Source organism: Dromiciops gliroides, chromosome 6 (assembly GCF_019393635.1).
Source record: "Dromiciops gliroides isolate mDroGli1 chromosome 6, mDroGli1.pri, whole genome shotgun sequence".
NCBI classification, from domain to species: domain Eukaryota; kingdom Metazoa; phylum Chordata; class Mammalia; order Microbiotheria; family Microbiotheriidae; genus Dromiciops; species Dromiciops gliroides.
Window position 1 is genome coordinate 259,349,751 of NC_057866.1, and position 25,768 is coordinate 259,375,518.

The following is a 25,768-nucleotide window of genomic DNA, read 5'->3' on the forward strand; positions in this document are numbered from 1 at the left end:
ACTTGTCCGGGACGTTTAAAAGCCAAACAGGAGTTTCTATTTTCTCTTGGAGGTAAAGCCAGTGGAAGCCAATGGAGGTGCCTGAGGAAAATGAGTGGCAGCAGTGTGCAGGACGGCCTGCAGCAGGCAGAGATGAGGCTAAGACCAATGAAGAGGCTGCTGCCATAATCTAGGTGAGAGCCGTGTGGATGGCATGAAGGAAGAGCATTCTGCAAACGTGGAAGCAGAAAAGAGTTTTCAACTGCCTAGGTGTGTGGGGTGAGGGAGAGTAAGGAGCTGAGGATCATGCTGAGGTTACAAGCCTGGGAGACCAAAGACAGTAGTGCCTTCAACAGAGACAGGAACATTTTTAAGAGGAAAGCGTTTGGGGAAATAGGAAATGAGTTCAGTTTGGGGGCATGATGAATTTGAGATGTCTCCAGGTCAACCAGTCTGAAAAGTCCAACAGGCAACTGGTGGTGTGGGGCTGAAGGTCAAGGGATATAGAGACATGTGAGTCACCTACATAGAGATCATAGCTAAAGCTACGGAAGTCGATGCCTCCGGAGAAGACAGGGCTTAGAACAGAACTCCAAGGGGGGATAGGGGTAGGATATGAATAATGATCCAGCAATGAAAACCGAGAAGGAAGACCTTAGAAAAATAGCCTTTTAACAATGATCCAAGGTAATGCCAAAAGACTCAAGGTGGAAAACGCTCTCTGCATCCAGAAAAAGAATTGTGGAGTCTGAATGAAGATCAAAGCAGACTATTTTCACTTTTGTTACTGGTGGGTTTTTTTTTGCTTGTTTCTTCTTTCTTGTGGCTTCTCCCTTTTGTTCTGATTCTTCTCTCATAAGATAACTAATGTGGAAAAATGTTTAACACAACTGGAACGTATAACGTATATCAGACTGCTTGCTGGCTTCGGGAGGGGTAAGGGAAGGACGAAAATTTGGAATTCAAAGTCTTACACAAATGAATGCTGAAAAACTATCTTTATATGTAATTGGGAAAAATATTAAATACTATTTTTTAAAAAAGCATTTATATAGTGTTTTCAGGCCTGCAAAGCCCTTTAAAACATTATCTTATTCAACCCTCACAACTCAGGAAGGTAGGCATTATTATTACCTCCATCTTACAGATGTGGAAACTGAGGCAGACAGGCAGTGTCTGGGGCCACATTTGAACTCAAGTCTTCTGCCTCCTGGTTCTGTGCTCTATCCACTAAACCGTGCTCTCTTGTTGCATCTTCACATTTTACCAGGTGCTAATGCTATTGACATTCACTCCTTATCATTCTTTTTTTTTTTTTTTGGTGAGGCAATTGGGGTTAAGTGACTTGCCTAGGGTCACACAGCTAGTAAGTGTTAAGTGTCTGAGGTCGGATTTGAACTCAGGTACTCCTGAATCCAGGGCTGGTGCTCTATTCACTGTGCCATCTATCATTCTTGAAAGAATCTAAGCTCTGGACCTCTCTTTTAGTCTCTGTGGTATGCCCTGGCACTTCTAGCACAGTGGCTTTCACAGAACAGATGACCAGTAAATGTTGGTGAAACGACCAGCTAGCCCCGCATCCCCACTCGTGTGGCACAGCCTTTCTCCAAACATTTCAGCTCCTTTACCTCAGTCAGAATATCCGCGGGAACGCCGGTGGCCATTAAGATGATGCAAAGCTGTTCCAACAATCCACAGAAGTACATGGCCTTCTGGCAGCTGCTGGCAGCACCTGGAGGGTTTGTAGGTGACACCAGCACACGGACAAGCTAAGGAGGAGAAAGAAAAAAAAACCCTGTTTTTAAAATAGGAGGAAAACATAAAGTAAAGCCCAAACACACAGCGAGCCACTTCTTGCTGATCATGAGAAATATTAAAGACTGTAAAGCTAACAAGCATCTGTATCATGCTCATTTATTTGATCGATATTATGAGTCAATCAACAAGTCTTTGTTACGTGCATATTATACACATATAGATTAACTTGAATTTATAGTTAGCAGGTCACTTTACAAAGCTGGGTAAAATGAAACCTGATTTTAAAAGGTCGACTGGCAAGGATATCAAAGTGTGTATTAGAACAAAGTCAGGGGCGGCTAGGTGGCGCAGTGGATAGAGCGCCAGCCCAGGATTTAGGAGGACCTGAGTTCAAATCTGGCTTCAGACATTTGATACTTACTAGCTGTGTGACCCTGGGCAAGTCACTTAACCCCAATTGCCTCACCAAAAAAAAAAAAAAAAAGAACAAAGTCAATGAAAGATTTGTACTCCAGACCTTAAAACGTATTACAAAGTGACAATCCTGAAGTCACCTGGTATTGGTCATAAAGCCAGAAAGATAAATCAATGGAAAAGAAGACCAGCAGGGATCTAACTTAAAATAAAAGAATCACGGATTTAGAGCTGAGGGCACCTTGGGTCTCATCCATCCCAACTTCCTCATCTTAGGATGAGAATTCTAAGTCCTAGAGAGGTAAAGGGACTTGCCCAAGGTCACACAGGCAAAAAGTAGGAGAACCATGATCTGAACCCAGGCCTTCTGCCTCCAGATCCGGTGCCCTCTCTATTGTAACACACCAACACATGTATGCCTATTAAATAATAAGGAAGGGAACTCCTCAAGTACCATTGGGAAAACTAGGTAACAAGGAGCAAAATAAATGTCTTTTGATCACAAATAGACCACAAATGAGTTAAGTATTACTTTTCATCCGCATTCCCCCAAACTTCCAAATATGAATAAATTATAAATATATTAAATTAAATATAAATAAAATAAAATAAAATAAATTATAAACAAATATATAATAAATACATTATCTAAACATTCAAAGAGAGGAAAGGCTATTAAGCTGAAAACAAAGGAAGAAATGGATTCTTGACTCTCAAAGTAATGTAAGAAATTATTTGGAATAAGGTTGAGGGGTCCAATTATATAATGTTAAGGGCTAAAATTCTAGCTAAACTGTCTAAAATATCTAATGAGTGGTCGCCAATAAATTATAAGCTTTAGCAAGAGTTAGACTTTTAAGCATTTATTAAGGAGAATAAGAATTTGGTAAAGAGAGAGAGAAAGGCCTAGATTCCTATCTATTAAAGGGAGAGCACATTTCTAGCTCCGCTCTCCACCAGAGTCCGAAGGAAAGAGAGCGAGAGCGAGCGCCAGTCTCTTCCTTCCTCCTCCCACTAGTCCACGTCACTTCCTGACGCCAAAGAAAAGAATCCTGGTCTTGCCCTCAAAGACCTTCGTTTCATGGGCGGAACTCTTCTACAGTAAGTCTCCAGCAGGTGGCGTCATTCCAATCGTTACAATAAAAAAAATGATTTTTGCATAACTAGAAATAATCTATATAAGCTAAAAAGAAAAGCAACTAAATGAAGAAAATGATACAGAATATATAAGACAAAAGCTTCATTTCCAGAATAGGGGACAGGTATAAATCTCTAAGGGCAATGTTCAATAATCAAAGGATAATCAGAAAAATAATGTAAGGGGGAAAGAAAAGCTCAAAAACATTTTCAAATGCACCAAGAATTCAAAACAACTATGAAATCTTATTTCGAAGCCACCCATTAACCTGGCAAAGTTAAAATGACAGCCTCAGTCACCACCAGTGAGGCTGCTGGGAAGCAGGGGCATACAAAACACTGCTGGTAGCCGTGAAAATGTGTGCCATCTTCCTGGAAAGCGCTCTGGTAATGTGGGAGAGCTAGGAACCAGGTCATGTGCTTTGGCCCCTTAATGACACCAATAAAACACAAATTAAATAAAAATGTGGGGAAAGAACAGGCTATGTCAAATATTTATAATCATGGCCTGTGTGATGGTTAAAAAAAATGGATGCAACTTTAATGTCCAGTGTTTGGAGAAATCACTGTTACCCTCCAAACTGACAAACACCAGAAATATACAAAGACAGAGTTGTCTAGAGGAAATAATACAACATGAAAAATGCACCAAGATGTGTGTGGGTACAAACACACTTGTCTCACCACTCTGATAACCCGCGATTTCATCATCTATGCTAGTCACCCACATACATAACAAACCCTCTGTGTGCTAGGGGGGAAATGGCCAACTGATGAGCAGCCTTCTATTGACAAGCCTTTCACACCTTAGCTGGATAGCCTATAGTCAATAATAAACGCTCCATTAACTGTCAACCAGCCTCATTCCAAACCTTTCCAGCTTGGTGGAAACCGCTTGTCTATGTGCCACAGGCATCATCTTCAAGAATCTTGGGACCTCTATGAGCGATGTAGGTGCAACATGAACAAAATAGACACTAGGACCACAGACACATGCACATGCATGGACACACTTAAGTGTGCATGCATAAACATAAAAGGGCAGCACAAAGGCAACCTTAGGCTGCATTTACAGAAGCAGTGTGCCCAGATCAAGTGAAGCAATTCCCTCTGTCTGGAGACAGGGTTTTTAGCCTGCAGTCCGCAGACCCCCCGGACAGATTTCAGGGGGGTTGTAAACTTGTTCTATAAAAATATTTCTATATAATTGATTTCCTTTATGATCTTACACACTTTATTTCTTCATTCAAGAACAAACATTATTCTGAGAAGAGGTCCCTGGTTCCCTGGACTGGACCAAGAGTCCGCTGCACAAAAATAGGGAACTACTGTGTACAACTGTGGATCACATTGGAAGAGGAAAGCTGACAAAAAGGCAGTGGAGGTCTGGAAACCACACAACTTTTCACAAAAAAGAGCTGCCAGAGTGAGAGTCTGAAGAGAGCTACAGGGAGAGAGATAGTGTGGTTTTCTTCAAACGTCGGACACTGGGGAGGGCTGAAGCCAGTGCCTGGGAGTCACAGTGAGGCAGAATGCAACTGGAAAAGAAGAGAACTTCGAGGACGTCCAGCAAAACTCCCAGATACAGGGTCAAGTCAGAAGCTCCCACCAAACACTCAAATGGATCTGACCTCAGCTTGGAAGTTCCTTCCCGTGACACGGATCACCAGCCACCGTGCCTGAACAGTGTCCAGAAGTTCCCAACTGCAGATCCCTCCCAAACGCTTCCTGATCTCAAGGAACAACAAAGGGGTAACAGGAAAATGCCTTGCCTTGGAGTTAGAGCACGTGAGTCTGAATGACCACCCTGCTATGGGTGAACTTATGCAGGTCACACGGTCCCCAGCCTCAGCTCCGTCATCTGCACAATGAAGAGTTTGAAGGAGCATATCTCCGTCCTTAGCCATCTCTTCTTTTTCTACAAGTCACTGGTAATCTTCCCAACATTCCTGGCTTCAGCTACCACCTCTATGCAGAAAATTCACAAATCTAAACCTTCAGCCTTGATCATCCTCTGAGCTCCACCCACTACCTTGTTTTCTAATGCCTGGAAGGCATTTCCATTTGACTGTTGCACTAACAACTTAAACTAAGTTTGTCCAAAACAGACCTCATTTTTCCACTCTAGACCTGATTTTTCTCCTAACTGTTCCTCTGTGGCTAGCACCAACATCCACGCGATGACAAACTTGAAATACAGCATCATATTTCCTCTCCTTTCCCCCATCTCATAACCAATTAGACAGAAAAGTTCTACCAGTCATAATTATTCCATCCATCTCCTCTCATTATGACTGTCCTGCTCCCAAACTTTATTACTTCTTACTTGGACACTCTGGACAGCCTCCTAATTAGTATAACACACTCGTCAATGTTTAAAAGAAAAAAATACAGACTCTTTAGTTTGTTATCCAATGATTTCTGTAATCTGGTTACAAACCTACATTCTCAGTTTTATTTCAAACCATTATCATTTGTACATTCTACCCTTTCAGCTACACTGGACTATTATGGATTCCTTAGTACCATCCAAGCCTGTCTTGCTTTTGTGCATTTGCTTGGCCCTTCCCATCATGCCTGGCACATCCTCCCCCTCTCCTTCCACATCGCCACCTGCTAAAATAATTTTCTTCCTAGTCAGAAGCCGTCTCTTCCTTTCCCACTTGTCTCCACTTCCCAGTTTACTTATGACACGCTTCCTTTATTAAAGCTATTTAAGTACACGTCAACATACACTTAGTAAAACCAGTGAAAATACACGGCTCTGGGAGACGACATGTCTTGTGTAAGGAATGGCACAGAAGTCAGAGTACGTAGAAGGAAATAAGATGAAAAAAAAGATTGGAAAGGAAGGAAGGGCCAGATTACGAAAGGTTTTAAAAGCCAAACAGGATTTCTATCCTGGAGGTAACAGGATGCCACTGGAGTTGACTGAAACATAGGCTAACGAGGCTGGATTTGTACATCAGGAAGAGCTATTGGACAGCTGAATGGCAGAGCGATCAATCAGAAACATCTTGTCGTTCACCTTTGTACCTGCAGTGCCTCACACAATGCACTACATATAATAAGGGTTTTTATGGAATTAATGTATTTTTATGGCATTTAACTGAATGGTCCAAACGAGAAAATCATCCATTTGTAAATATATGCTCTCCCCTCACAAAAAACAACAATGGACTTTGGCAGAATTGATACTATGTGCAGTGGAAAGAATACGGGACAAACACTTAAATAAGTGCTTGTTGATCTGACAGAGAATCAGGAGACTTGGGTTCTAACATCAGCTCTACCATTAGATCTCTAGAACCAGCCTCAGAGAAGTATTACCAATAGCTGAGAGAAAAACTTACTACATTACTCTACATTTATGATTTCCACTATGTTATGTCATCAGTTTGCATAGTTATAAAATATCATGAACAGATAAATGCTGGAACTAGAAATCCTTCACTGGACTCTGCGATTTGAAAGGCTTACAATGATATTTCCTTGGGTCAAGAAGTTCTATCTATAAAATTAAAACAAAAATCCTACCAGGAATTGCCACAAGCAAGCCATGTTAGATACTTTATTCTGAAAGAGCTGTCAAAGTTTCTACTATATTTGTGTCAAAGGACACTTTACCTGCAGCATCAGATGAAGATTAGTCACTTTCTGTGCAGACCAGCCGGAATTGTCATCACCAACCTCAAACCAAGGTTTCATACGCTGAATATATGAACCTTCTTTAAAGAAGTTCTGATTGGAATTATTGTTCTTTAACAAATTTTGAAGCAGGAGGAGACAATCTTCAACTACTATGCCTGAAAAGACAAACTTATCAAAGTTAAGGACTGAAATAAAATTCTAAAGCATTACTGCCTGATAAAACATTAAAAAGTCAGACAGATAGCTGTACTATCATTCTGTTTGTGACCCCTTCCAAGTCTTCTCTTCCCTCTCCCTATCTATCTAACCTGTCATCGGCTCTAACTTGGCAACAGTTCACAAAATGACCCCCCACTTGCCATTCCTCCAGCCACAGCCCCAGTTCAGGCCCTCGTTATCTCTAACCTGGATTACTGCCATAGTCTTCAACAGGGCAATGAAATGTACACGCTGCGGCTGGAGTAATCTTATCTTACAAACAGGTCTGAGCATGTAACCCCCCGTGACTCCAAACCTTTGGTAATGCTATGCTGTTGAAAGCATCAAGTCTTTGGAGAGCACTGAAAGTATTTTATGATGGGCCTTCAACCTATGTTCTAACTCTATTAATTCTCTTGACGAGCACCACATTCCAGCCAAAATGAATGAATCATTCTAACATGTCCTGTACTTGGCTACTTCCAGATCGCTGCTTGTGTGGTCTCCCATGTTTGTAATGTTCTTCCCTTTCCATCCTATCAATCCTTGGAGACTCGGGGAAAATTCCTCCTCTTCTTAGAAACCATGCCTGATTTTCCGGGGCTAGAAGTAGCCAGGGAAACCAAATACCAAGCAGGCACTAGCAAGATACAATATTTCTATTACTATTAAATTCTACCAAAATAACCCTGTAAGGCCACAATAAAATCCTAAATGTTTTCCTCTTGCACTTGTAGCTAAGTGAGAGGTGGCTGGTATCATATAACAAACTTAAAAGGACAAAGAAAGTGGCAAGCAAAGGGCATCGCCATTTCAGATCTGAAATACAACTGGAATTTCTATGCTACATTATTGGGAACTAAAATGCAATAGATAAATTTCCATCCTTTTGATGTATACAGCTCTCAAAAATGAATGTTTTTTCTCAATGTTATTTCTGAAACACTAACTACTAAAATAATTGTATTTTAATATTTGTTATTCCAAATTTCTCTTCTAATGGTAAACATTCACCCATGACTTTACCCTTTTTGTTATGATATTTGTTGTTCGGTCATGTCTGACTCTTCATGACCCTGTGCACCATATCATGCCAATACTGTTCATGGGGTTTTCTCAGCATTTCCTGGAGTAGTTTGCCATTTTTCTCTCCAGTTAAGTTAGCGTTAAATGACTTGCCCATGGTCACAGAACTAGTAAGTGTCTGAGACCAGATTTGAACTCGGGTCTTCCTGACTCCCAGTGCTCTCTCCACGGAGCTCCCTAGCTGCTGTTACTACATACTGCACTTTTATTACTGAATACCCTGTTCGTTAACATATCACCTCTTTGCCTTTCACTTTTTTCAGCCTCTGTCCACCAGCCTCAAGTAAAACAGTCAACATACCTTTCTGCAAAGGATAGCATTTTATATTAAAATAGGAGGTGCAGAGCCTGGCTTCTGGAATGACTTTAAAGTCCATACATTCATCTTCTAGGGTTTATGGTTTTTTCATTTTTAATATTTCAAAAACACCTCGCATTTTTTCCTAATTCTAAAAAGGTTGACAAGACTTCAGATTAGCTTGTTCATACTATACCTCCATCACTGTTCCCCTCCTCTGTAATGATATCCAGTAACCTCTCAAAAGCATTTTCGAAAGCAACTATTTTCTGGATTGCTGCATTACTTCTTGTCAACGCTTGCAGTAATAAGACACCCTGGTGGGGAAGAGGGAAAAGGAAGAATGTTTAATGGCTTGAAATATTAATAGAAAATGAGAGCCACTCAAAACCATAGCATTACACAATTTTAGAGCTAGAAGGGTGTCTCAGAAATCATTCAGTCTCACATCCTCATTTATCAGACAAGGAAACCGAGGCCCAGAGAAGTTGTCAAGACTTCTTTTTTCCTTAAAAGTTTATATAGCTTATTTAGAAAATGATAAATAATGAGTAATTTCATGAATAGTCATGATGTATTATTTGAAACTATATGAATTAACAGAAAAAACGTTTACACATGAAATTAAGGAGCTGTCCACGTGGTTATTGTACAAGCAACATCATGAGATGTTGTTAATGACTGCATGTCAATGTGGAAAGTCTCCTGTGGAGTGCACCAGTGACATATGGATAACATTTTTATCGATGACTTGGATACAAGCTCAGATGGCAGGTTCATCAAGTATGTGCTGACACAAAGCTCAGATAGATGACAGGATTTCAAAAAGATCTTGCTAGGCTAGGCCACTGAACAGCCAGGAGATTTACTTGGGATACTCCTAAACGTGTATGCTTCTCAACTTTACAGGTAAAAGATTGTAGAAATGCTAGAGAACATTTTATTTGTAAGAGATGGGAGAGTTTTAGTGGATTTCAACCTCAACGAGGCATGGGACTCATGCCAGAAAAGTGCATCAATGCAACCTTCGACTGACTGTTCTTGGGGAATAATGATACCCAAGACGAGGCAGGTGCCAGGCTCACTATTCTTGATTCTGGTCAGCCCACAGCCGGACCACAGTCTTCAGCACAGTTTAGGAAGGATGTTAATAAACTGGAGCAGATCCAGAAGAGGGGCACCAGGACAGAAAAGGGTCTTAAGTTCATACCCTAGCAAGGGAAGGAACTGGAATTATTTGATCAATAGAAGAGAAAAATTGGGAAAACATAAGAACTATCTTCAAGTATTTAAGGGATTTCACATGGAGGAGTCATCAAATAACTTCTGCTTTGTCACAGAGGGCAGAGACAGGAGCAATGGGTGAAAGATGCAAACAAGAAAATTTAAATCTAATGTACAGAGAAATTTGCTAACAAACAGTAATATCGAAAAGTAGGATGCACTGCCTCAGGCATTGTCCAGATGCCTTTCACTTCAGCCAAAGGTGGCCATCAAGTAAGGTGCTGGTGGCCACGGCAGTCCGTTATTTCAGCTCTGAAAGTCTGTTCCAATCTCCGCTTGGTCATTAACTAGCTGAGTCATTTACTCTCTCTGGGCCTCACTTTTCTCACTTGTAAAATAAGCAGGTGGGGACCAGACAGTTTAAAGTCCCTTGAGGTTTTTAAGATTCATATATTTATATTCTGTGTGTGTGTGTCTCTCTCTTTCTCTCTCTCTGCCTCTCTCACACACATGAATACACGCACACGCACGCATGAGAACATGTACATTATCTGGTGATACCAAAGGATGACAAAGAAAACCATTCAAGAGCCTTTACCTTAACATATATAATAAAAGGTAGCAAGTCTTCTATGCCAATCTTCAAAGATACAATAGAAAGGAAATATTCTTTTAAGCAAATTACGCTTTTTAGTTGGTTCAAAAACAAATCAGTAAAACATGCAGTCTTAATGAATAAGTTCAGCCTGGACCTAGGGCATACCAAACTCTGCATGAGCCTAAGAGCTCTCTAAATCAGAGCAAAAGCCCCATACTGACAGGATCTTGCTCTGTACTTGTGGAGAAAGGAATGGACATTAGCACTATTTCTCAGAGAGGGGCTGAAGTGCTACACAGAATTAAATTGCAAAAAACATTTTGGTTAACACGATGTTCCATATGAAAATGAAGCAAAGAAAAAATGCTGTCCTGTGTGGAACTAATAAACCCAAACCAACCAGATGATCATTCTCTTCTATCGAATTCACGGAAAACTACAAACTCAAGTAGTGAAGCAGTTTCAGGCTTCTGTTGTTTTTTATAGGATGGCCAGAAGAAAGCATTTGAAGTGAAAACAGAACAGCCTCAGCCTCCTGGCTCCCTGTTGACTTACATCATTACGTATAACTTCCCTGGAATCAGCGAGCAAATCCATTAATCTTGAAACACCTAGAAAAAGAAAATCATCTGACATGAACATGTGTAGTCCAAAAACTACATCTTAAAAAGCGAATCAAAGTGTCAAGAGTCAACCCACCCTTACAGCTTCATTTTCAAACATTTCGATAATCTGAAATTATTCAGGTCTCTTACCCATAGGACTGACGAGGATAATCTGCTGCACTTGTGGCCCCTGCTGTTTTAAAAGTGTGGTAAGAAGCTTCACCCCAGGCCAACGAACATGGAAATCAAACTCCTACAATACAGAATGTATTTTAGACAAGAAAAAAATGTTTTAAAATGATCCTTGTATAACAAAATATAGTACTTAAAATGTCTTTGAGCAAATTTTTGAAAACTAATTTGAAAAGCAATGGAAATCAATAAACAACTGGTGATTTATTAGACTAGACAAAAAAGAAGTATAGAAATGAGCTAAATAGCAGAAAATAGTTCTAGAAATGGTATATCCTAAGTTCAACGTGCCTTGAAATGTCCACATTTAAAATTACTGTCCGATACAACATTTCATAATTTCCTTTCATATAATACTTAAATTTATGTAGAAAACATCTCACAAAATCTAAAACATCAACATTTCTCAATGTTTTACTTCCTTTTCCAAAGTAGCTCGTAATCTCTGGTAATTTACTAATGAATCATTTCACTTCCAGCATCTCTAGCTGAATTCTTGGATGGTGAGTAAAGAGAGGAGGCCAGAGAGTGTTCCGTCTCCCCTATTTTCCCTTTTGAACCTTCCTTTACCCTGTTCTCTTTTCTGCTCTCTGCCAAATTATTCCACAGGAGGGAGTAATGAGTACAAAGTCTTTCCTATCACCAGTAACAAAGCACTGCCCTTTAGATACCAACATTCTGGGAAGACAGCAGAACAAGGCATGGTATGAACTGGCCTGTCCTTTCTGGAAAACAAGCAAGCTAAGACAGTGACTAAGATGTCCGTCTTCTTTGAGACCCCCATCAGGGATCATCACAGTGAGGAAATCAAACAGAAAGAAAGGGCGAATATACAGCAAAAAAATGGTAAAAGGCTTTTTTTTTGTGGTAGCAAAGAATCAGAAACAAAGTAGATACCCATTAACTGGGGAACGGTTAAGCATACTGTGGTACCCAATGTAACAATGTTACTGTGCTCTAAGAAACTAGAAATACAAAGACCACAGAGAAACAAAAAATTCATATGAACTGATGCAAAGCTAAATAGGAAGAAACAAGCAAAATGCACAGAAGTAAACAGTAATAATCTTGGAAGGAAACAGGAGGACAGCTTTGAGAGTAACTGAATTTATTGTACTTAAAAGAAAATTCAAACTATTTATGGTTTCATGTACAATCTCATTATCTACTTTGTACACAAAAATGCTGGTTTTATTTTGTATTTATTTCTGATAAAAATTTAATAATGTTTAGTGAGACAATATCCAGAAAGTTATTAATAATGTGTTATTAACTCTTAAAAAAAGCAAAGCATCCTGTCTTGCTTTTTAAAAAGAACAAAAATAACAAAATGTGTGACAACAAAGGAAATTTAAAGAATAAGAACAATCCAAAGTAAATGATGCATGTAATAAATTATACTGACCAGGAAGAGAAGTATTTCAATGCAATCCCTTTCCTTCTTTGACAACATGGCAAACTACAGCTGTAGAACACCACATATATTCCTGGACCTGGCTGATGGACTCGTTAGTTCTGCTGAACCACTTCATTCTCCTCCCCAGACAACAGCCCTTATTTTATTCTTTGTTATTAAGGGATGGCTTTATGAGTTGGGGAGTAGAAATGTATTGGGAAATGAAGATGATATAAAAGATATTTCACTTGACACTTACTAGCTGTGTGACCTAACCCCGATTGCCTCACCCCCCCCCAAAAAAAGATATCAACACACTTTTTTTTTGGGGGGGGGGGAGTTGTTGTTTTGCTGGGCAATTAGGGTTAAGTGACTTGCCCAAGGTCACACAGCTAGTATGTGTCAAGTGTCTGAGGCTGGATTTGAACTTTTGAACTCAGGTCCTCCTGAATTCAAGGCCGGTGCTTTATCCACTGCACCATCTAGCTGCCTCAACACACTTTTAAAAAGAAAAATCAGGGGGCAGCTAGGTGGCACACTGGATAAAGCACCGGCCCTGGATTCAGGAGGACCTGAGTTCAAATCTGACATCAAACATTTGATACTTATTAGCTGTGTGACCCTTGGCAAGTCACTTAACCCTCACTGCCCCGCAAATAAAAAGAAATAAAAGAAAAAAAGAAAAATCAGCAGTGAGTGACACAAAAGCTTACTCTAGAAGGGGTGTGAAGCATTTAAAGAAAAGATCCCTCACAATGAAAAAGTCCTTTAAGAACTTTCAAACAAAAGAAAACAAATTTAAACCCCCTGGTGAAGATGAACTCATAACAAATTCCTTTTTTGCCTTCTAAAATCCTTCATTTGTTTATAGCATTCTTTTTTGAATTCCAAATTCTCTCCCCCTTTCCATCCCTACTCACTGAGAAGGCAAACAATATGTCAATTTTATACATGAAGTCGTGTGAAACCGATTTCCATATCAGCCGTTTTACAAAAGCAAAAACAAAAAAACAAAAAACAAGAAAAGGAATAAAATTTTACAAATAGGCTCCAATCTGTTCATCAATTCCCTGTAGGGGGCAGCCAGGTGGTGCAGTGAATAAAGCACTGGCCCTGGATTGCCCTGTGAACCTGGGCAAGTCACAACCTTCATTCTCCATCCCCCCCCCCAAATGCTCTAGATCGCTACTAATTAAAGAAATGGAAATTAAGGGAACCCTTCAGGTTGGCTAACTTGACAGAAAAGGAAAATGGTGTGGTGGAGGGGATGTAGAAAAGTAGGGACACTAATGTACTGTTGGTCAAATTGTGAAGTAGTTTGACTGTTCTGGAGAACGATTTGGAACCATGTTCAAAGGTCCATAAAACTCTAATACCCTTCAACCTGGCAAATGTCTGTGTCCCAGAGATCAAAGAAAAACCAAAGGACCTATATATACAGAAATCTTTATAGCAACTCTTTCTGTGATGGTAAAGAATTGGAAATTGAGGGGATGCCCATCACACGGGAAATGGTACAACAAGTTGTGATATATGATTGTGATAGAATACCATTGTACTGTAAGACATGAAAGGACATATTATCGAACAGACATATCGAAAGACATATTATGAACTGATGCAAAGTGAAGTGAACAGAACCTAGAACATTGCACACAGTAACAGCAATACTGTAAGGTTAATCAACAAAGTTTTTCACAGATTCAGCTACTTTAATAAGTACAATGATCCATGACAATTGAAAAATGTTATCTACCTCTACAGAGGGAATTTTTTTTGTTGGTTTTTTGGTTTTTTGTTTTGTTTTGTTTTGTTTTGCAGGGCAATGAGGGTTAAGTGACTTGTCCAGGGTCACACAGTTATTAAGTGTCAAGTGTCTGAGGCCAGATTTGAACTCAGGTCCTCCTGACTCCAGGGCCAGTGCTTTATCCACTATGCCACCTAGCTGCCCCTAGAGCATTTTTTAATGACTATCGATAGCTCTGACTTCTGAAATCTGCAGTTTATATCTGTTGACCATTGATTAATTGGGAATTGGCTCTTATTTTTATAAATTTGGCTCAGTTCCCTATATATTTGAGAAAGGGGGCCTTTATCAGAGAAACCTGCTGTAAAATTTCCCCTACTTTCCTTCTAATTTTGGTTGTATTTGGTTTTGTTTGTGCAAAAGCTTCTTAATTTAATGTAATCAAAATTATGGGGGACTGCTAGGTGGCAAAGTGGATAGAGCACCAGCCCTCGATTTAGGAGGACCTGAGTTCAAATATGGCTTCAGACACTTGACACTTACTAGCTGTGTGACCCTGAGCAAGTGACTTAACCCTCATTGCCCTGCCCTCCCCCCAAATTATGCATTTTACTTACCATGATCCTATTTCATCTGGTCATAAACCCTTCCCTTTAACCATAGATCTGACAGGTAAAATTTTTCATGTTCCCCCAACTTTCTTATATCATCATTTACATCTAAATCATGTACCAATGTTGACCATAGCTTAGTATATGGTGTGAAATGTTGGTTTATGATTTTCCCAGCAATTTTGGTCAAATGGTGAGTCCTTGCCTCCAGAAGCTTGGATATTTGAATTTATCAAATACTAGATTACTCTGGTCTTTTACTACTGTGTATGGTGTACCTGATTTATTCCACTGATCCACTACCACTCTATTTCTTAGCCAGTACCAGACTGTTTTCATGATTACCACTTTGTAAGTCTGAAATCTAGTAGTGCTAGATGGCCTTTCTACACTTAAAAAACAACTGATTCCCTTGATATTTTTGACCTGTTGGTCTTCCAGATAACCTTTGGAATAAAAATAATTCTTTGGCAGTTCAAATAGTACAGCACTGAATAGGTAAGTTAATCTGTGTCGAAAGGTCATTTTTATTATATTGGCTTAGTCTAACCAGGAGCAGTTGATATTTCTCCAGTTGTGTAGATCTGTCTTTATTTATGTGAAAGGCGTTTGGTAATTGTGTTCATATAGTTTCCAGGTTTGCCTTGGCAGGTAGACTCTGTCTTCAGTTATTTTAAATGGAATTTCTCTACCTCTTTCTGCTTGGTTTTTGTTGGTAATGTATAGAATTGCTGATGAGTTTACTTCATATCCTACAATTTTGCTAAAGTTGTTCATTTGTTTCAACTACTTTTTTAGTTGATTCCCCAGGATTCTCTAAGTATATCAGTTGATCAGCAAAGAGTGAGTTTTGTTTTCTCACTGCCTATTCTTATTCTGTCAATTTCTTTGTGTTCTTTTCTTTTCTTTTTTTAGTTTTTTGTTTGTTTGTTTGTTTTTGTGGAACAATGGGGGTTAAGTGACTTGCCTAGGGTCACACAGCTTGTAAGTGTCAAGTGTCGGAGGCTAGATTTGAACTCAAGTCCTCCTGACTCCAGGGCCAGTGCTTTATCCGCTGCACCACCTAGCTGCCCCCAATTTCTTTGTGTTCTAATTGCTATAGTTAGTATTTCTAACACAATATTGAATAATAATGATGATAATGGACATCCTTATTCTACCCCTCATCTTAGTGAGAAGGCTTCAAGTTTATTCCCATTACAGATAATGCTTACTCTTGTTTTTAGATAAGATACTACTTATTTTAAGAAAGACTCCCTTTACTCCTGTGTTTTTTAATGTTTTTAAGAGGAATGGGTACTGAGTTATATCAAAAGCTTTTTCTACAGTTATTGATATAATCATATGATTTTTGGTTTTGTTATTGATATGGTCAATTTATGCTGGTAGTTATCCTAATTTTGAAGCAGCCCTGCATTCCTGGTATAAATCCCACCTGGTCATAGTGTATGAGTCAAAACAAATTATGAAAGACTCACTAAAAGAATGGAATAACACCAAGAACCTCAAGAATGGCTCATAAGGATACAAGTCAAAATAGGAAAGAAATGAGTTCTCAAGGAAGAAATCAGCAAGTCTAACCATAGAGGAGAACAATAAAAACCAAAGGCAGAAACATTTGCTATGTTAGTAGATTCTTTGCAAAAGAAAAAAGAATTGGAATGTAATCATAGTGAAAGCAAACTAATCAAACCATTTTTTCCCCTTTAAAAAGACCAAGATTCAAAGATTATATGCAAGTACTATGTGAAAACACCAAACATGAAGATGGGATACCAAAGATCATCTTAGGGTTATAGCTTTTTCTAGAAAAACATTATGTTCAAAACCACATAGATAATTGTCCACTGGCAGGCACCCCAAAATACATAGCCTGAAATGTTGAGCCCAAACACAAATAAAAAAATAAATATTAAGATGTTCAGGAAATAAGAAGAATTTGAAGGATTCCTTCCAAAGAACCCCAAAATGAATCATTAAGTCAATGATGCTTTATTAAGCACTATGTGCTAAGTGCTGGGGATACAAGGAAAAACAAACACATGGCTCCTGCTTCAAAGGAGCTCCAAAAAACCAAGAGAACGTCATGCACACAGACAGCAATACTATTTGATGAAGAACTGTGAATGACAACTATTCTCAGCAAAAACCACAATGATCCAAGACAATCCCAAAGGACTAATGATGAAGCAGACTATCTACCTCCAAAGAAAGAACTGATATTGATTGAACACAGACTGAAGGATGCTATTCTTCACTTTCTTTCATTTCTTTTTCTTTTATTCAAGTTTTCTTGTACAAAATGACTAATATGGTAATGCTTTATGTAACTGCACATGTATAACCCATACCTGCTTACTGCCTCAGGGAGTGGCCAGGGGAGGGAGAAAAGGAGGGATAAAATTTCAAACACAAAACTATAAATAAAAAATGTTTATTATTAAAAAAAAAAAAGATTGCGAGATCTTAGAGAGCAGGGACTATCTTTTGCCTCTCTCTGTACTGGCAACACAGCACAGTGCCTGGCATGTAAGCACTTAGTAAATGCTTACAGTCCAATGGAGGAGATAACATACAAATAAAATCCAAATGGCATAAAAAGAAGGTATTGTCAGAGAAAAGTTACTAGCAGGTAGGAATGGGGAGGCCAGAGGGGAGATCCGTTTTGAGCTGAGTCTTGAAGAGAGAGCCAGGGAACCTAGAAATCAAACAGTAAGAAATTCTAGGTCTGAGTCTGTGGAGATGGGAGCTAGTTCAAATGCATGGTACGTAGAGAAACAGCAAGTTGGCCAGTGCAGCTGGATCAGAGTATGTGGAGGGAAGCGAGGGATGGAAGACTGGAAAATCGCAAAGGTGTGATAGGCCAAACAAAGGATTCATATTTGATCCTGGAGGTGACAGAGAAGTCACGAGGGTTTCTGAGGCTTTAGCAAAGCAACTGGAAGCTGAGTGGAGGTTGGACTGGAGTGCGGAGAGCCTTAGAGCAGTGATACCAACCAAGAAGCTACACTAAGGGTCCAAGAGGGATAAAATGATGAAAAACTACTAACAGTCTGTACGACTGAAGAGAAGCCAACAGAGACAATAAATGCTCTAGAGGTAGAAAAGACAAAATTAGCTGCGGGACTGGACACATGGAGTGAGTAAAAGTAACAAGTCGGGGATGACAAAGGGACTGCAAATCTGAGTGACCGGGAAGGCTGTGGTGCCCTCAATGGTGATATGGACATTGGAGGGATTAAGATTTGGGGGAGGCATCCAATTTAAGATGTGCAAAGGACAGATGGCAATGTGGAACTGGAGTCAGGGGAGATAATATGGCTGGATATATAGGAGAAGAATCAGAGGTGCAACAGAGTGCCAAGTCTGAAGTCAGGAAGACTCACCTTCCTGAGTTCAAATCTGCCCTCAGACACTACGAACTGTGTGACCCTGGGGAAGTCACTTCTAATCCCTGTTTGCCTCAGTTTCCTGCTCTGTAAGATGAAGTGGAGAAGCAAATGGCAAACCACTCCAATATCTCTGCCGAGAAAACCCCAAATGAAGTCATGAGTCAGATGTGACTGAAACAACTGAGCAACAACACAATCATCACAAAAACCTAAGAAGAGAGTGTGCATGACCAAAGCTGCAGGACAGCATCAAACAAAGGTCTGACCTCTCTAAGAAGGGTGAGGAATGAGAAAAGGCCATGAAATGTGACAACTGCAAAAATTCAATATCGATCCTGTATTTTACATTTATTTCACTCTGCTAGGGAGAGAGTAGGGATGACAGGAGAGACAACCTACTGGAGCAGAGGGCATCAAGGGTGGATGAAGAAGCGTTAGCCTTAGCAAGAGGAGCCAACTCTTCATACAAGACATGGGTGAAAGAGATGAGGGAAAATGTCTGAGTGTTGTAAGATGAGGAAGAAGGGAGAAGGGAGCTCTAACTGCTTCAATGTTCTGGGAACTGTTATCCTAGCATCGTTTGCAAATTGTTTTGTGCCAAGGAACTTGTCACCCCTCATAACTGCAACTCCAGAGAAACCCCATGTCATACGTGTGCTATCCCTGAAAGTGGAGAAGCTGACCATGCTCCATCCTGGCCCCATCCCTGCCCAATTAAAAGTGGTCTGACCTCATTCCCAGGCACCAGTGAGTCAGGTACCCCTGGTCCACTAGCAATGGCCTTGAGATGTAGCTGGGTTCCATAAATCCATAAAGCATTTTTCTAAGATGGAGAAGAGTGGTCCTAATCATATGTGTGTGTGTGTGTGTGTGTGTGTGTTAAGTAAACCCTTTCCTTTAATGTAACCAATCGTGATTCCTCACCCCCATGATGTTGCCAAGCCCATAACTTGTGATTTCCTCTGTTTTGTTCTTTGTTCTATACTTAGAAAAAGGTGCTGCACCTTCAATTCTTTGACTTTGGTTAAACTGAGGCAAGTCATCAGACCTGGTTATTAAGAGGTAGTACCCCTACTAATTAACTATTATACTGCTCAGAAGAAAACATCTCAGTGTACCTTTTGCTGGATGTTACTCATGACACAATTAAGAGATCACTGAGCGGGGCAGCTAGGTGGCACAGAGAATAAAGCACCAGCCCTGAATTCAGGAGTATCTGCCCTCAAGGAGCTCACAATCTAATTATTTTAGTGGGTCCAAAATACATAGTTCTTTGTGTTGTAATTCAATACAGCAGATGCAGCAAAGCAGTGGAATGGCAAAGTACTGGGGCTGCCAGGTAACACGGTGGACAGAGCAAGATGTCAAGAAGATCTGAGTTCGAATCCAGCCTCAGACGCTTACTAGCTGTGTGACCCTGAGCAAGTCATTTAATAACCCTGTTTGCTTTAGTTTCCTCATCTGTAAAATGAGCTGGGGGCAGCTAGGTGGCACAGTGGATAGAGTACCGGCCCTGGAGTCAGGAGGACCTGAGTTCAAATCTGGCCTCAGACACTTGACACTTACTAGCTGTGTGACTCTGGGCAAGTCACTTAACCCCAATTGCCTCACCAAAAAAAAAAAAAAAAAGAGAGAGAGAGAGAGAGAGATCACTGATAACTCTGGAGAGAGCAGTTTTCATTGAATGAGGTCAGAAGCTAGACCTCAGCATTAAGAAGTGAAAGAAGGAAAAAAAAAAGCCTCACTCCGGCCTCAAACACTTGACACTTCCTAGCTGTGTGTCCCTGGGCAAGTCACTTAACCCCAATTGCCTCACTTTAAAAAATAAAAAGAAGAAGAGGAAGTAGAAGTATAGATGGGGCCTTCTCTAGAAGAAGGAAAGCCAATAAAATAAGGGCTACATGGGCACATTTGTAGGCAGATCTGGAGCCTGAGACTAGATTTGTGAAATACCTCCCTTTCTTTCTCTACAACCACCATGTCCGGGAACAAATCCTAAAGAAAACTAGGAGTAGGAAATAAAGGAGTGGAAGAATGGAGAGGGAGCGGAGCAGCAAGGGGAAGCCAGGTATGATTGGGAACAGAATTCTATCCTGCTTCAGACACTTACCAGCTCTGTGACCCTGGGGAAGTCACTTAATCTCTCTTTGGCTCAGTTTCCTCAACTGTAAACTGGGGACAATAATAGCACCTAACTCCCAGGCTTGCTGTGAGGACCAAATGAAACAATATTTGTAAAGCACTTAGCATAGGGCCTGGTACATAGTTAGGGCTATATAAATGTCATCTAGTATTATTATTATTGTGAAACACAAGAAGCAGAAAATAATACAGGTAAACTCCAATAGTCTGGGATCAGAAAAGGCAACAGGAAGAGATGGGGGAGACCAGGTTTAGATTGAGATGTGTATAAGCAATAAAGAATAGAGACTAAGCACTAACATAGAGAGGAGATAAACTTAAATATACATACTCATTAAAGCTGTTCATGGAAGACAAACAATGATAATGTCAATGGGTTAAATTTCCAATAAAAGACAAATAGAAGAATGAATGAGAAAACAAATATAGTCATTTGCTGTTATCAAGAAACATTTAAAATATGCAGAAATGAAAGTATAGAACAGGGTTATGCTTCATGTGGCTCTAAAAAGCGATTATTAAGACAAAAAGATCACAGCTACGGCTGGAAGGACCCCCAGGAACCATCTAGTCGAACCCTCTTGTTTTTATAGATGAAGAAATGGAGGTTCAAGGAAGACTAAACGTTTGACCATGATCACACAGAGGGTGCCACATTCATGGCTCGCAACAATGATCTCAAACAATGCAATCATCAAAACTGACAGACGAGAGAGAAACAGAAAAACTACATTACGCTTAGTGGCATCACGGACAATGAAAAAAATGTTAAAAGTGGAAGAACCAAATGACACTGCTTCTAAATTCGCAAAACCAAAGTACATAAGGTGTTCTACTCACCTCTAAGAGGGACAAAAGAAGTGTGATATTTTCTTGCTGTTTAATGAAAATTTCTGTAAATTGGCCTCCCAAATCATCACTCTGTTTTGAAGAATTGTCTTCTGTAACATTCAAATATAAAATACTTCAGAATGGTGCCAAATTATTTTGAAGCTTCCTTTTATTTATTTATTTTCATTCAGCAATTAAAGTAATTAATACATTTGATATTACAGTTATGAAAGGTATCATTCCATCAATAAGAGTCTAGGCTTTACAGTACTTCCAGAAGCACTGAAAACTTTTATTTAAATTTTCATTCCATATTCAATCTTCAGGTCTCCTTAAATCAACATTTCCCCCTTCTAGGAAAACACATTTTAGGTCCATACCCTTCGACCCAGAGACTACCTAACTTACTATCTAAGTACATACCCCAGAGATATAAAAATGACAAAGGGCTCCATACACATCAAAACATTTTTAGAGCAGATTTTTATAGTAGCAAAGCTAGATGCCCACTGACTAGGCAGTGACTATACAAACACGAATATGGAGGGAACATCACTATGCTGTAAGAAACCAATATGAAGACCTCAAAGAAACATGGGAATTGAACCAATGCACAATATAAACCAAGGGCAGAATAAAGTAAACTGATCCAGAAAACAAATATACACAATGACTATAACAATACAAAAACTGAAAAAACAAAACCAAACCAAACCTTGAAGAATGCTGTCTAATTTTAACCAACAAACGACCCCAAAGGAGAAAGGAACACCTCTGCCCTTGTGTGCAGAAGTGGAAAATGGTGATAGGCCACTGCATATCCTGTCAGAATGGATTGAGGCTTTTTTTCCCCTTGGTTTTTTAACCTTTTTTACAAGGTTAAGTCAAGTGGAGGTCAGCAGGAAAGGGGGGAGATATATATATATATGGAAATGAGGATAATACAAAAAAAACAAAAAAAGCACTAAACATTTTAAAATAAAAATACATTATTTTAAAGTTAAGACTACTGGGGCAGCTAGGTGGCGCAGTGGATAAAGCACCGGCCCTGGAGTCAGGAGTACCTGAGTTCAAATCCGACCTCAGACACTTAACACTTACTAGATGTGTGACCCTGGGCAAGTCACTTAACCCCAATTGCCTCACTAAAAAACAAAACAAAACAAAACAAAACAAAACAAAACAAAACAAAACAAAACAAAACAAAAACAAAAAATAAAGTTAAGACTACTGTTAATGATTGGATATGCCTCTTAACAGCTCAGGAATTAAATATCCAAGTGTTAAAGTAAACATGTAGCCCCCTCACTTCTACCTTTTAGTTTCCCTAATTTCTTTCAAGATAGAGTTCAAATCTCAGCTGCAGTTAGGTGGCGCACTGGATGAAGCACCAGCCCTGGATTCAGGAGGACCTGAGTTCAAATCCAGCCTCAGACACTTGACACTCGTTAGCTGTGTGACCCTGGGCAAGTCACTTAACCCTCACTGCCCTGCAAAGAAACCAAAAGCAAAACCAAAAACTTCAGATCTCACCTACTCTAGGTGGCCTTTCTAGGTGCCCCAACATGTTAATCCTCCCTCTTCAGAGGGCTTCCCATCTACTCTATGGACACTATATTTTAGAGCTACCTAGGCTAGACACGTCTCTACCCTTAAATGTACTCTCCTCGAGTGACTACAACTGTCTTTTTCCTTTCTTTGTATTCCCAGTGCTTGTCACATTACCTGGAATATAGTAAGCACTTGAATTCTTGTTGACTTCAATTCTGGAAATAAAAGTTATCTATCAATTGTTAATTAACTTCTTCAAAAGAATATTTTACAGTACTCATCCTCTAGCATTATCATTTAAGAATATTACATTTAACTTTTTTGTTTTCTTTGAGCAACTGTTTCTCCAAAGATGTAAAAAATTCTTAGAATTACTGAAAATGGTCATTTTAATTCAATTCACTAGAGAAGTCTTAGAATAAGAATGAAAAATAAATATTATCAAAACCCACATATTTGATCCCATTTTTTCAATCTGACATTTGGTCTAAGATTATATTGGGAGTTTCCCCTCATGTGTGACATTTAATATTAGCAGGGGGTGTAAATGAACAAACATGGCCAAAATAGGGAAAACAATTATGTCAGTGATGACAAAATAGGTTCTTCTAAAAGAATAGTCAAGAAAAAACACACCAAGAAAACCATATTAGCTGAGCATTGCCTTGTATTGTTCATTTAGCATCTAAATAAACACAATGCTTATCTTTGTTCTCTAGAAACTTAAAAACTGAGCACCAAAATGAAATAAAATAATCCACCATCATAAATGTGCTTAAAAATCTTTAATTCAAAAATAATCTATAAAATTCCTTGCCAAGGTCAAATTCCTTACCAAGGCCAACTTTTTGAAAACCTCTTAAAATCCCCTCCTCAAAAACAAAACATTAACTTTTCTTCTAAACACTAGAAAAGTTTAAAAATACAATGTTATTCTCTGTTCCGTTGTTCAGACTAATATAAGGGGTCTGAGGAACATGTGATCCAAAAGAGTGGGTAACCCAAGAATGGTGTTTTTTTGGGAGGCAACTGGGGTTAAGTGACTTGTCCATGGGCACACAGCTAGTTAAATGTCTGAGGACAAATTTGACCTCAGGTCTTCCTGACTGCAGTGTGGGTACTCTATCCACTGGGCCACCTAGCTGCCCCCTATTGTTGATTTTGATGTATTTTTAAATTTGCTTCTGAATACTGGTGATTCGATATATCTACTGAATGGCTGGGAAGTTGCCCAGTTTACTCCTCTGCTCATTCTATGACACTCATAACAGTGATTTAGAGTTTGTGATCATTAAATCTTCCACACAGCAGGAATGACAGTTAGTGGTTTAGAATTCAAATGCTTTAAAACACAAAGCAAGAATTAAGAGGTAAGATGTAACCAAAGTTATTAGTAAGAAGATTAAATGCCATTAGTAACTCATGTCCAGGTGGGGTAGAGAAGTTCCATGTGAAGGCTTAGCTGTGACATGACACACAGAGAAGGAAGCACGGCTCGCTGGCTGCATGTATGAAAACCTAGGTTGAAGTATCACCTCTAAGACACATGACTTCTATAGGCATGAGCCAGTTCTATCAGTGCCCTTAGGCATGCCTTACATGTAGGCTACGGATCCAAACCCACGACGCTTCCGTACCAAAAAGCTTCCCACACAAATGAAATGACCAGAGTCCAGAGTGAAAGGGATCACAAAGATCCAAGAAAAGAGTCTCTGGAAAAGGGGGGGGGGGGGAATGGGAGGGGAGGCGTGGCGCATTGGTCAGCAGTGTCCAATGCTCTGGCCAGGTGTCAGAGACAACATGCCTTAGCAATAAAGACCTCAGAGATTTATCCCATCAGTCTCCCTCATCAGACTGGGAACTTCTAGAGGGGAGGGACTGTCTTTTGTCTTTCTTTGTATACCCACTGCTCGGGCACAGGGCCCAGCACGTGGTGGTTGCTTAATAAATACTGATAACTCTGAGTATGTCTATAGGCAGCAGGTAAAGAGCCAATGACTAAGGAAAGGCTGAAAATCAGGAAGAACTGATCAGAGGAGACGGGAGGGGATGTGATCAAGTGCACAAACGGAATGGCTGAACTGGCAAAAATGGCCACTTCACCCTCTGCTACAGGAGCAGATGAGAACAGGACAAGACGCTGAGGTCATTTCAAACATAAACTGGGGAAGAAAAGGAGCATGTGATGGAATGGTCTCTATTTTTCAGTGAAGTAGAAGTGAGACCCTTTGCTAAAAAAAGTGGGACAGGTGGCCTGAGAAGATTTAGAATGGAGAGGGAGATTCTGTATTTTACATTATCTAATTTATCCCAGAATGATTTAGTAACTTTAAGATGAAAGGTGGTTGATTCACATAACAGCAAATGAATGAATGAATGAATGAAAGTAGGACACGGTGAGACTGTTGGATGGGTGCAGGGGGACCTACCACTTTCAACTTCATTTAAGGAAAAAAATATGAAGTGGAGGAAGAAATAAAAGGATGAAAACAATGCTTGCAATCTGCTCTTGCGTGCATAATGAAATTCCCTGCAGAACAGTGCCCCTAGAGAGGCCCTACAGGCCCTGGGCAGCAGCTCCGTGGAGGGCATACGCCCTGTTCCCTCAACAGCCCATCCCCAACACTGAAAGCAGGGCCCTGGGGATGGGTGTGCCCCATGGCTACTCCTAATCCTGCTACTCCCACAGGAGGAACTGAAGCTGGGAGGGCATTCAGTAACCTCATGCAATCAGTGAAAGGAATCTCCCCCAGGTGGCCGGCTACCCAGCTGCTTCAAGACCTCCACCGAGGGAAACCAATGAATTATCTCCTTAACAAAATACAGCGCGAGTTTGGATGCTTTCCTCAGCCTCTTTGAAGAGCCTGGACTCTGCCCGCCGGAGCCCAAACAGAATAAATCCAATTCTCTCTATGTAACAGTCCCCAATATTTGAACACAGCTATCATGTCCCTCCTG

General features: G+C 39.9%; 1 protein-coding gene across 4 annotated transcripts in view; it reads right to left on the bottom strand.

Moving 5' to 3' along the window:
* Nucleotides 1-25,768, bottom strand: part of USO1 (USO1 vesicle transport factor) — a 98,368-nt gene that overhangs the window by 35,413 nt on the left and 37,187 nt on the right. For all 4 annotated transcript variants that reach the window (XM_043969756.1, XM_043969754.1, XM_043969755.1 and 1 more), the window contains 6 exons: nt 21,269-21,369; nt 11,099-11,201; nt 10,899-10,954; nt 8,718-8,838; nt 6,916-7,094; nt 1,608-1,748 (listed from right to left, as the gene is read on the bottom strand). In XM_043969756.1, coding sequence (XP_043825691.1) covers nt 1,608-1,748; nt 6,916-7,094; nt 8,718-8,838; nt 10,899-10,954; nt 11,099-11,201; nt 21,269-21,369 — 701 coding nt within the window. The remainder of the gene's footprint in view (nt 1-1,607; nt 1,749-6,915; nt 7,095-8,717; nt 8,839-10,898; nt 10,955-11,098; nt 11,202-21,268; nt 21,370-25,768) is intronic.